This window comes from Diceros bicornis, chromosome 7, assembly GCF_020826845.1.
Source record: "Diceros bicornis minor isolate mBicDic1 chromosome 7, mDicBic1.mat.cur, whole genome shotgun sequence".
NCBI classification, from domain to species: Eukaryota; Metazoa; Chordata; class Mammalia; order Perissodactyla; family Rhinocerotidae; genus Diceros; species Diceros bicornis.
Genome location: NC_080746.1, coordinates 59,336,866 through 59,350,315, shown reverse-complemented (window position 1 = coordinate 59,350,315; position 13,450 = coordinate 59,336,866). Strand labels below are relative to the sequence as shown.

The 13,450-nt window shown below is 37.4% G+C and overlaps 1 protein-coding gene and 1 pseudogene across 1 annotated transcript; one reads left to right on the top strand and one right to left on the bottom strand.

Moving 5' to 3' along the window:
- Nucleotides 1–3,124: 3,124 nt before the first annotated feature.
- On the top strand, nucleotides 3,125–4,097 carry LOC131409011 (olfactory receptor 52B4-like; annotated as a pseudogene).
- Nucleotides 4,098–12,292: 8,195 nt separating this feature from the next.
- On the bottom strand, nucleotides 12,293–13,237 carry LOC131407957 (olfactory receptor 52B4-like). Its single transcript, XM_058544545.1, has one exon. The coding sequence runs from the start codon at nucleotides 13,235–13,237 to the stop codon at nucleotides 12,293–12,295; it is 945 nt and encodes a 314-aa protein (XP_058400528.1).
- Nucleotides 13,238–13,450: the final 213 nt, after the last annotated feature.

The window sequence follows — 13,450 nt, the reverse complement described above, 5'->3', positions numbered from 1 at the left end:
TATTTATAGATGTGGGGTAAACTTCTATGGGAGGAAAAAGAATGAGAGTACCCCTTCGAGACTAGAGGGTTATAGGGGCTAAGGTATGTGTCTGAGAATATCAGGACCTTTGTCTGGCGTTAAGTAAGCAGAGTGAAGGAGACCAGAATCACAAATATGGGTGATCCTAGTAGAATGGAAACTGGTGTTTGGGAGGGGAGAATGAGAGGTTCTGAAAGCCTTTTTAGACTAGTGTGCCAAGGACCCCTGAGCTCCTCCCAAAAAGGTACTGCTTAGGCCCCAGGTCCTGACTACCATGAATATCTTACTTCTTTACTCTTGTCTAACATTTTTGTGTGCTAGATTCTGGAAATGCACAGATGAAAAACAAGTTCCAGAACTCAAGGAGGTCACAACAAATGAAATAGGAATTTTAATGATTACATTCTTTGTGAAATCAGAATAGGGGGGTGACTTTTGGGGAGTTGGGTCTCTCCAGCACGTTCCTGACATGGTAAATATTGGAAGATGGTGAGTGTGCTCTGAATAGAACCAGTTCTCTTAGCAGCACAAAGCAGAGGGATGGAGGTGACTTTTCTAGGATGCTGAAGATACCTGAATCTCATCATCCTTCATGAGGAGACCTTCAAGAGGCATTTGAGGAGTTTTTTTCAGATGAGTCTAAGTTAGACAAGCAGTCATGCTAGTTCAGGCAACTTCTCCCACAGACCAACCCCCAATCTCTGAGCTCTCTGGCCTCTCCTATATGCTTCCCAAAAGAAAATTCTTCTTTGTGATCCATAACGCATTCGACATTCATCAACATCTGGAAGCTAGTTCTCTTCCAGATCCTCTTTCTAGTTACTTAAGAATTATTTTGCTTTATCTTCCTCTCCTTTTCCTGCTATTTCTTTTCAGGAATGTGGTGCATATAGTTGGCCTTCAGTCCCCTGTGCCATTTTCGTTTCTGTTTTAATTTCTTTCACCTCGTCCAGGAGGCTGACTTCCCTCAGGGGAGCATATATTTTCACAGTGTTTGTGTGGTCATCGACTGATCTTGTGGTAATTGATGTCCACAGTAGGACTGATCCTCACTCTTGAGCAAATAGTCCCCATCCAAAAACCTACATCCGAGCACCAGCCTCTCCTGGCTCTCCTCTCACGTGATTTTATTGTCAATACAGTTTCTGCTTGGGGATGGATCAGAGTGGATGGATTTCCTCCTCCAGATACTGAAGATGAGAAAAAAGCAAAATTGAACCTGTAGGGGAAGAAACTCAAGATAGGTTGCTTGCTATGCACTAGGCCCGGAGTTGGGCACTGACTAAATAAATGCAGACAGGCTGGCAGTTATTTATCTGTGCTTCTTCATTTCTTGGATCCCCAAACTTCTCATGACCTCTGAATTTCTCACTACCCGAGTTCTGCACCAAGGTCATCTCCTGAGAATGGGAATGGGAATATCAAGTTTAACTCTAAGCCAAAGAGGGTATGAGAGAGAGTAAGATCTAGAGTAGAATTTCCCAACCTTGATGCTATTGACATTTTGGGCCAGACGTGCTGTTGTGGGGATCATTCTGTGCTTTGTAGAATGTTTAGCAGCATCCCTTGCCTCTACCCACTGGATGCCAGTAGCAAGCACTCCCCAGTGTGACAACCAAACTGTCTTCAGGCATTGTTAAATGTCCCTTGGAGGGCAAAGTCACCTCCATTTGAAAACCACTGACCTAGAGTGTGGCCTTGAGAGTGAAAAAGCATTTATTTCATATATAATGCTACTTGTGTCTCCATGGTAATAACGAGCCCTCTGGCTGCTTAATCACCTGAGTTTCTTCTGGATTATCTAAATATGAGTCAGTTTGACTTATTTTTCTCCACCAGTTATTTGAGTTGGGTCCACTTGCCCTTTTTCTTTGTTAGCACCTGAGCCCTCTCTTTCTGTAGCACTCTGGAAAGCAGAGCCTTTTCTCAATTTCTTAGCCTTCAGCCTCCCTGGGTGCACAATTCTTTTATGGTTTTGCCAGAATTTTACTACTGGTAGCTAAAGGGTCATAGAAAAGGAAACAAAGTATCAAAACTGCTGGAATTTCAATTATAAATTATTTCAAAACCCTTGTGATGTTAAATATACTCTACATACAGAGATACAAGGGATAGGGCATGGCTATCTTCTCAGGGACCCTCCCCGCTATCTCTTACCCCTTGCCTCAGGACTTCGCAATTTCCCTCAGTTCAATACAATCTCTTGCCCTTTGACCCATTTTCATAGACCAGAAAATGATGTATTCCACAGTTAGAGAAGCTTCAAATTCGAGATCTATATCTTAACAGTTGTGCCAAGTTCCACAAGCTTCAACTTCCTATTCTAAAAAATTGAAGATGGTAATATCTATTTTCCCTGGATTGTTATAAGTAATTAATGAGTTACTATAAGTAATGTTTTACACCTGTGGCTGACATAAAGTAGGTACTTTAAAAAGTCATTTTGTTAATCCTATTTCCCTGCACAACTATTATGTCAATACATCATTTTATACTCATAAGAAAAACATTCAACTTTCCTTTTAAATTATTTCTCCCCTCCAATCCATTGTCCAACCACTTCCAGATAAATATATCTAAGGCTTTCCAATTTAAAAACTCGTGGTGGTTGACTATCTCCTCCCAGGATACCATTCAAGAGCCAAAATATTTTTGTTTCTTTTTACCATTGCACAATATATGCAATCACACAACCACACACAGCTGCAAACTATTTTAAATGCATTAACTATGTGACAGCTATCCATCTTTTGCTCTCAAATGACTTCATCCCATTCTCCACCTAATTAAACTCCATCCAATGACTCCTACAGCCAAATACACTGAATTACCTATTCCATTGGGTTCCTGTAGTAGGTTTTCTGTACCACTAATATGTTTACTTAACATGTTACTTTAGTTAGCTATGTAAACGTCTATCTTCTATGTAAGATTATTATCACATTGAAAAAAACAGACAATATCTTATTTATTTTCTCACCTATATTGTTCCTGGCACACTGACTATGGAAAAGAATGAGGTAGATGCCGTAAGCTTTGAGTACAATCTAAACTTCAACTGTCTCTAAACAGGAAGTGAGGTCCCAGGTCATCTGCTCCAGGCATGACTACCTTAAACCACACTAGTGTTAGCCACACAGTCTTCCACTTGCTGGGCATCCCAGGCCTTGAGGACCAGCGCTTGTGGATTTCCATCCCCTTCTTCATTTCCTATGTCATTGCCCTCCTTGGGAATAGCCTGCTCATCTTCGTTATCCTCACATGAACCCATGTACCTCTTCCTCTGCACGCTGGCTGGAGCAGATTTTGTCCTCTCTACACGCACAGTGCCTCAAGCCTTTGCCATCTTCTTGTATCATGCTGGGGCAATCTCCCTGCATCACTGTATTACTCAGCTCTTCTTCATCCATTCTACCTTCATCTCAGAGTCTGGGATCTTGTTGGTGATGGCGTTTGACCGCTACGTTGCCATATGCTACCCACTGAGATACACCACTATTCTTACACGTGCACTGATTGGGAAAATTGGAGTGACTATCATTCTGAGAAGTTATGGTACAATTTTCCCCATAATATTTCTTCTGAAAAGACTGACTTTTTGCAGAGGTAACTTTCTTCCACACACTGCTTGTGAGCACATTGTCTTGGCCCAGTTTTCCTGTGATGACATACAAGTAAACATCTGGTATGGGTTTTTTGTCCTAATGTCAACAGTGACTTTAGATGTTATGCTTATTTTTGTTTCATATATGCTTATTCTCCGTGCTGTCTTCCACATGCCTTCCCAAGATGCTCGTCACATATCTCTCAACACGTGTGGCTCACATGTCTGTGTCATCATCCTCTTTTATGGGCCTGGGATCTTCTCAGTCCTCACTCAGCGGTTTGGACACCACATCTCACCCCAAATCCATGTCCTGCTGGCCACTGTCTGCATTCTGGCTCCTCCTATGCTGAATCCCATCATTTATGGGATCAAGACCAAACAGATCTGGGACCAGATGACTCATCTTATTTTCAAAAGAGATATGACTTTGAGAATGGAAACTAAACTATTGTTTTCTCAACATTCCTAGCTGTACACAAGGTGGGCTTTAGCAGCCCTAGTAGGTGAGGGATCACTGAGACTAGAAAAATATCTCAATGAGTATATGTTTCTGGAGCAAATCCACAGAGAAGCTTGGGGACATGCTTTTCAAAGTCTCTGATCAATAATAAGATATCTATTTCTTTGTGGCCTGGCAAGCTTTCTCATTCAGGGTCTGAGAAATAAACCCCTCCTAGTCTGTAACCCTAGATAGGTATTTGGAAAGAGATGAATTATGGATAATTACTGGACTGTTCTTTCCTGCTTTGTTTCATGCCTTGACCTGGTGAAGTAGTTCCCATTCCTCTAATCTACCTGGGGACACTGCTCTACATCTTCTTCCCTCTGTCCTCTCCATCACAATTTTTTATTCTTCACAGGCTCACTTCTATCTGTATGCATTCTGTTATTTGTTATATCTACAGGGAGGAAGGGAGGGAGGGAAGGAGGGAAAACCTCTGGCACCCACATTCCCCTACAGCCTTTCCTCTGCCTCTCTCTCTCTTTCCTCTCCTTCTTCTTTCTCTTCTTCCTCTTCCTCCCCCTGCTCCTCCACATCATCTTCTCCTTCTCTTTCTCCTTCTTATTTCTCTCTCCATCACATTAAAACACCTTGAAAAAGTTGCCTATACATTCGAGATTCAAAAAGGGAGATTCTTTCTCCCTATTTTTCTTGACATCACGCCAGTCAGACATTTTTCCTATGCCATTGCACTGCTTGTCACAGTGACCTCCACCCTGCTGAATTCATGGGTCGATACTCAGTCTACATCTTACAGGACACATCAGCAAGATTAGGTACAGTCAAGCATTCTCTCATTCTTGTATATTAGATAGTATATTAGAAATAAAATCTGTAAAAAATTATCCTTTTTGCCAACATAAAGATATTTTTCACTGCTGATATTTTATGGAAGAGTGGTATATATTTTCTACTATGTATGTGTGTGCAGGTAAATAAGTTTTTTAAATTGAACTATCTTCCTCCTACTCTTCTAGAATGCACCTTTCTCATTTACAAAGTAATGTGAACATATTCCCATGCCAAAAATATACACGTTTGCAGGCATTTTTCTCCTCTCTCCACTGTATTCATATAAGGATGTGCCATACATAATTTAGCCAAGCCAAATATAAGTATTTGTTACATTTTTTAACATAATTTTAGTTGGCTGTAAAATATACCATTTTATAAAGAAGCACAATTTACCTAACCATTTCATTATTATTAACATGCAGTATATTTAAAATTTTTCAGTTCTCCAAGAAAGTAATGTTTATTAAAACATTTCCTCATTTTGCCTATTAACCTTAGTTGTACATGAGTCCTTAAATATTATGTTGTCAAATTACAAGTCTTCTCCTTTGTTTCCTTTGTGTTCCTCTGAAGTGCTTCAGGGGGCCAGCCCCGTGGCTTAGCGGTTAAGTGCACGCGCTCCGCTACTAGCTGCCCAGGTTCGGATCCCGGGCGCACACCGATGCACTGCTTGTCCGGCCATGCTGAGGCGGCATCCCACATACAGCAACTAGAAGGATGTGCAACTGTGATGTATAGCTATCTACTGGGGCTTTGGGGAGAAAAATTGAAAAAAAAAAGGAGGATTGGCAATAGATGTTAGCTCAGGGCCGGTCTTCCTCAGCAAAAAGAGGAGGATTGGCATGGCTGTTAGCTCAGGCCTGATCTTCCTCACAAAAAAAAAAGAAGAAGTTCTTCAAAATCAAAGAAGAATTACATTATTTTAATGTAAAATCTTGTTTCTACTTAATTTAGCACTTGAATAATTATAGTCAATATTTCAAAATTATCTGTAGATTTAAAAATACAAAATAACAAAGAAGCATTTTAATGACCACTAATCATACCCATTAGCCAGCCCTGGTGGTCTAGTGGTTAAGATTCAGGGCTCTCACCGCCATGGCCTGGATTGGTGTCCAGGTCAGGGAACCACACCCCACCCATCTGTCAGTTGTCATACTGTGGTGGCTGCATGTTGCTGTGATGCTGAAAGCTATGCCACCCGTATTTCAAATACCAGCAGGGTAACCCCATGGTAGGCAGGTTTCAGTGCAACTTCCAGACTAGACAGACTAGGAAGAAGGACCTTGCCACCCACTTTCAGAACAATTGGCCATGAAAACCCTCTGAATAGCAATGGAGCATTGTCTGATACAGCACTGAAAGATGAGAGGATGGCGCGAAAACATCAGGCAGGGTTCCACTCTGCTGTACACAGGGTCACTAGGATTTGAAATCAACTCGACAGCACTAACAACAAAATCATACCCATTAACAAAATAGTTCATAATTACAATATATTTTGTCATTTAAGTATTTTTTCACATATTATGAACTGTGCAAGTATTTTATACTTTACTTTTTTTTTTTTTTTTTTTTATACTTAATGTTATATAACAAGTATTTTCCTTTGGCACCAAGAAAGTTACATAAATATTAATTTTACTAAGTGCATAATATACTGTTAAGTGGTGTACTGTATTTTAGTAAACTAGTGGATTCTTGTTAAATATTTGCATCCAAGTAATTGACAGTATAAGAAAATTGTTATGAACATAAGCATTAATAAATATTTGCTATATTTTGTGCCCTTGTGGTATACTATAGGAAAAATTCTTGAAAAATTTTACTGCATATATTTGTTAGTAGATTCTGGCTAGGTTGCATATGTGTTTTATATGTGCAAAAAGTTGATTTTCAATCAAATTATATTTTTCTGTGTTTTAAAGATACAATTTAATACAGTGAAATTCACTTTTTAGTTTAAATTTCTGTGAGTTTCAATAAACATGTAACCACTAACATAATAAAGATATAAAACAGTCTTATCACCCCCCGCCCCCACCACCCCACAAAAGAAAAAACACTCCAGTGCCCCTTTCTAGTCAACTACTCCCACCAGCCCTGGTAGCCATTTATCTGTTTTCTGTGCTTGTGTTTTTTTTGCCTTTTCTAAAATGTCACACAAATGAAATCATACAGTATGTAGCCTTTTGAGTCTGAATTATTTCAATTAGCTTAATGCATGTGAGATTCATCCATGTTGCGCACATATCAGTAGCTCATTCTTTTTCATTGCTAGCAGTATTCCATTGTATGGATATACCAGAGTCAATTTATCTAGTCAACTACTCCCACCAGCCCTGGTAGCCATTTATCTGTTTTCTGTGCTTGTGTTTTTTTGCCTTTTCTAAAATGTCACACAAATGAAATCATACAGTATGTAGCCTTTTGAGTCTGAATTATTTCAATTAGCTTAATGCATGTGAGATTCATCCATGTTGCGCACATATCAGTAGCTCATTCTTTTTCATTGCTAGCAGTATTCCATTCTATGGATATACCAGAGTCAATTTATCCATTCTCCAATTGAAGCACCTTTGGATTGTTTTCAGATTTTGGCCATTACAAATAAAGTTATTAAAATTATCATACATGTCTGATATGAAATAAAAACATATATTTACATTTCATTTGGCTAAATACGTAAGAGTGAGATTGCCGGTCATAGGATAAATATATGTTTAACTTTATAAAAAATTGCCCAACTCTTAAAAGTGTCTGTACTATTATGCATTTCCACCATCAATGTATGAGCAACAGTTTCTCTACATCCTCATCAGTACTTGGTAATATCATTTTTTTTTAATTTTAGCATTCTAATAGGTGGTTAGTGGTACATCATTATAGTTTGATTTACATTTCCCTAATGATTAGTAGCATTGAGCATTTATTCAAATACTCATTTGCCATGTGTACATCTTCTTTGGTGAAATGTGTGTTCAAATCTTTCGGGCATTTTTATTACATTGTTTTCTTTTATTGAATTTGCAATTCTTTTGTTCTGGATACATGCCTTTTATCTTATATATGATTTGCACATATTTTGTCTCACTTTATGACTTGTATTTCCGTTTTCTTAACAATGTCTTTCAAAGAGGATAAACTCTTAATTTTGATGACGCTAATCTTTTCTTTTATACATGATGTTTTTGATATTGTATCTAAGACACATTTGCCTAATTCTAGGTCACAAAAATTTTCTCCTATGTCTTCTTTCAGAAGTTTCATACTTTTAGCTTTTATATTAAGTTCTATGATCCATTTTGAGTTAATTTGTTCATGGAAGGTGAAGCATGGATTAGAAATCATTATTTCGCATATGGATATCTACATGTTCAACTATTTGTTGAAAAGACTATTCTTTCTCCATTAATTTGCCTTCACACCTTTGTTAAATAAATTTACCACGTGTGCGGGTCTGTTTCTGATCTCTCTATTCTGTTCCATTGATTTATATGTCCTTCGTTCTTCAATACTACAAATTCTTAAAACAAGATAATGTTAGTACTCCAACTTTGTTCTTCTTTAAAATCATTTTAGCTATTAGAATTTGTTTGGTTTTTCATATAAATTTTAAAATCTGCTTATCAATGCATACCCCCCAAAATTTCTGAGTTTTTTTTATTGGGATTGTGTTGAATCTATAGATTAGATTAGTGAGAATTGATATTTTATCAATATTGTGTCTTCCAATCTATAAACATGATTTATCTCTACATTTGTGTAGGTCTTCTTTGATTTATGTCAAACATGTTTTGTAGTTTTAAGCCAAGACCTTTTCTATCTCGTATTTTTTCATATTTATTTTTCACATTTATTTCATATTTTCATACACTGAGTGCAATTGTAAGTGGTAATCTTTAAATGTATATTTCCAATTGTTCTTTGTTTATATATATAAATACAATTGATATTTGTATATTGACCTTGTATCCTGCAACCTTGAAAAATTCAGTTGTAAATTTTAATAGATTCTTGTAGATGTTTTTTGGAGGGGGAATTTCTACATAAACAATCATATCGTAAGTGAATTGTTTTATTTCTTTATTTCCAGTGTGTTTGTCTTTTATTTTCTTTTTTTTTTGCCTTATTGCACTGTCTAACATCTCTAATATGATGTTAAATGTCAGTGACAAGTATAGATATCCCTACGTTATTCCAGATCCTAGGGGGAAAGCATTCTGTGTTTCAGCACTTTGTGTGATTGATGTTAGATATAGGGTTTTATGTAGAATAGTGCTGCTATAAACATTCAAATACACATTTTTGAGTGACATATGTTTTCAGTTCTCTTGGGTATATACCTAGGAGAGGAATTGCTGGGTCATATGGTAACTCCATCTTTAACTTTTTGAGGAAATGCTAAAATCCAAAGTCACTGTGCAATTTTACATTCCTACCAACAAAGTGGGAGGGTTCCATTTTCTCCACATCCTCATCAACACTTGTTATTGTTTATCTTTTTATTATACTCATCCTAGTATGTGTGAAGTGGGATCTCATTATGGTTTTGATTTGCATTTTCCTAAAGACTAATAAAATTGAGCATCTTTTGATAGCTTATTGGTCATTTGGATATCTTCTTTGGAGAAACAATTATTCAAATCTTCTGTCCAGTTTTTAATTGGGTTACTTGTCTTTGTATTGTTGAATTGTAAGAGTTTTTAATATATTCTGGATACTAGACCCTTAACAGATACACAATTTGAAAATATTTTCTCCTGTTCAGGGGGTTGTTTTTTCACTTTCTTGATAATAAGCTTTCAAGCATAAAAGTTTTAATTTTAATGAAGTCCAATTTATCTATTTTTGTTTTTGTTACTTGTGCTTTTGGTGTCATACCTAAGAAACCATTGCCTAATCCAAATCACAAAGATTTATAACTATGTTTTCTTCTAAGATTTTTATAGTTTTAGCTCTTGTGTTTATGTATTTGCACCATTTCGAGATAATTTTTGTATATGGTTTGAGTTAGGGATTTATCTTTTGCATGTAGATATTCAGTTTTGTCAGCACCATGTGTTGAAAAGACTATTGTTTCACCCCTTTGAATTGACTTGTCACACTTGTTTTTTCTGTCTTATTTCTCAGGATTGCTTTGGGTATTTGGGATCTTTTGTGGTTCCATACAAATTTTAGAATTGTTTTTTTATTCCTATGAAAATTGCCAGTGGAATTTTGATAGGGATTTCATTGAATCTATAGATGGCTTTGGGTAGTATGGACTTTTTAACAATATTAATTCTTCTGATCCATAAGCATGGGATAGCTTTCCATTTGTTTGTGTCTTCTTCAGTTTCTTTCATTAAAGTCTTATAGTTTCTAGTGTCAGATCTTTCACATCCTTGGTTAAATTTATTCCTAAGTACTTGGTTCTTTTTGAAGCCATTGTAAATGGGATTGTTTTCCTTACTTCTTTTTCAGATAATCTGTTATTAGTTTATAGAAATGCAACTGATTTGTGTAGGTTGATTTTGTATCCTACAACTTCACTAAATTTGTTGATTAGTTCTAAGAGTTTTTTGGCGGCGCCTTTAATATCTTCTATATATAAGATCATATCATCTGCAAACAAAGGGAATTTTACTTCTACCTTTATGATTTGGATGCCTTTTATTTCTTTGCCTTGCCTAATTTCTCTGGCTAGGACTTCTAGTACTATGATGAATAAGAGTGGTGAGAGGGATACTCTTGTCTTTTTCCTGATCTTAGAGGAGATCAAACTAGCCTTTTCAAAAGATTGTCCTAGAACAACAGAATATCCACATGCAAAACAAAAAAATGAACACAGACTGTATACCCTTTACAAAATTACCTTGAAATAGATCATATACTTAAATGTAAAATGCAAATTATAAAACTCCTAGAAGATAACATTGGAGAAAATCTAGATGACCTTGAATTTGGCAATGACTTTTTATATACAACACCAAAGATCCATGAAAGAAATAATTGATAAACTGGACTTCATTAAAATTAAAAACTTCTGCTCTGCAAAACACTGTCAAGAGAATAAGAAGACAAGCCACATACTGGGAGAAAATATTTGCAAAGACATGTATGATAAAGAACTGTTATCCAAAATATACAAAGAACTCTTAAAACTGAACAATAAGAAAATGAACAACCCAATTTAAAAATGGGCAAAAAATCTGAACATACACCTCACTCAAGAAGACATGTAGGGTTCCAAGTCGAGACAGCAATGTAGAAAGATTCTGAACTTATCTCCTCCCACAGACACACCAAATTTACAGCTACATATGGAACAACTTCTTCTGAAACAACCTAAAAACCAGCTGAGTGACTCCTACACATTGGGCAAGTGAGAAAAGAAAAAACACATCAAAGCAGGTAGGAGAGGCTGAAACAAAATCTCGCCGTAAACCCCAACCACAACATGGCAACCCACAATCAGGATGAGGAAAATCCATCAAAAGAGTCACAGGAGCAAAGCCAGAAAAATCATAGAGATACAAGGAGAGTAAGATAAGGAAAGATTTTCAAGGAAGAGAGAATGGTATCAAAATGCTACTATTACATTGAATAAGAGGAGGTCTGATTTTGACTGTTGATTATATGCGTGTAGATCACTATGACCCTGACAAGTGCAATTTAGGTGAGATGCTGTAGGTGAAAGCCAAAGTGGAGTGGGATCAAGAGAAAAATGAGGATATTCGAGCCTGCAAGTGAACAAACCATTCTAGGTGCTTTTCTCATTGATGAAGAAGAGAAATGAAGTAGTAACTACAGGTGAATGTAGGTTCAGGAGTTATTTTTCAAGTTTATTTTTGTTTTGGTATGTTGTTACATTGGAGAAAAAGTTATGTAAAAAGATGGGAATAATCCAATAAAGAAAAAAAGGTGAAGATACAGAGGAAGGACATAGAAGAGAATGGCAGGAAAAATGTCCTAAACTTGATGAGAGTCAAGGTATTCAAAGCATAAAACACTCTAGGAAAGAATAGTTCTGCAAATTGCCAGGAAAAATCACTGTCAAAGATTCATCTCATTGAATTCTCCAGTCCGGGGTCATAGAAGTAAGCGAGACTTAGAAAGGTAGCCTGATCTAGTTCTCAATCCTATGGGTGAGAAATCTAACTAATGCCCCAAAGACACTGATATTTAATGGCAGATTACAGGCTTTGGAAGAATCATGATGCACCAATACCTCACTGGTGCAATTTCACTGGAAACACCAACATCTGGAATCATTTGACTAGCATGTCACCTGCTGTTATATACAGATGCTAAAGCTCACTTCACACATAGATAGAATTGCTAAAAAAAAAAAAAAAAAAGTATTTCAGCTTCCAACGTCAAAGTTATTTCTGCTTTGTAAACAACACATAAACCACCTGGTCCTGGATCTGTTTGGTCTTGATCCCATAAATGATGGGATTTAGCATAGGAGGAGCCAGAATGCAGACATTGGCCAGCAGGACATCGATATGGGGTACAATGTGGTGTCCAAACCTTTGAGTAAGAGTTGTAAAGATACCAGGCCCATAAAAGAGGATGATGACACAGACATGGGAGCCACAAGTATTGAGAGTTTTGTAGTGAGCATCTTGGGATGGAATGTGGAAGACAGCATGGAGAATCAACACATATGAAAAAAAGATTAGCACAATATCTAAGACCACTGTTGACATTAGGACAAAAAGCCCGTACCAGATGTTTACTTGTATGTCATCACAGGAAACATGGGCCAAGACAATGTGCTTACAAGCAGTGTTTGGGAGGATATTACTTTTGCAGAAAGTCAGTCTTTTCAGAAGAAATATTGTGGGGAAAATTGTACCATAACTTCTCAGAAAGATTATAACACCGATTTTCCCAATCAGTGCATGTGTAAGAATAGTGGTGTATCTCAGTGGGTAGCATACAGCAATGTAGCGGTCAAATGCCATCACCAACAAGATCCCAGACTCAGAGATGAAAGTGGAATGGATGAAGAAGAGCTGAGTAATGCAGCAATCCAGGGAGATCTCCCCAGCATGGAACCAGAAGATGGCCAAGGCCTGAGGCACTGTGCATGTGGAGAGCACAACATCTGCTCCAGCCAGCATGCAGAGGAAGAGGTACATGGGTTCATGGAGGCTGCGCTTTGTGAGGATGATGAAGATGAGCAGGCTGTTCCCAAGCAGGGCGATGAGATAGGAAATGAAGAAGGGAATGGAAATCCACCTGTGCTGGTCCTCAAGGCCAGGGATGCCCAGCAAGCGGAAGACTGTGTGGCTAACACCTGTGTGGTTTAAGGAAGCCATGCCTGGAGCAGATGACCTGGGACCTCACCTCCTATTCACAGACAGAGAGGAAAATTCAGATTCTATTCTAATACTTTCTTTGCTGTCACCAGGGGCTTTTCATACCTACATGATTCTATCCATTCTGAGGGTGCCAGGAACTACGATACTAAATGTGAATAACGTATGGTTTGTTTACTGAAGGAGGTCTTAAGCTCATAAATAATATAGACA

Excerpts from the sequence above, each read along its gene's own strand:
- LOC131407957 (XM_058544545.1), bottom strand. The coding sequence starts at position 13,237 with ATGGCTTCCTTAAACCACACAGGTGTTAGCCACACAGTCTTCCGCTTG.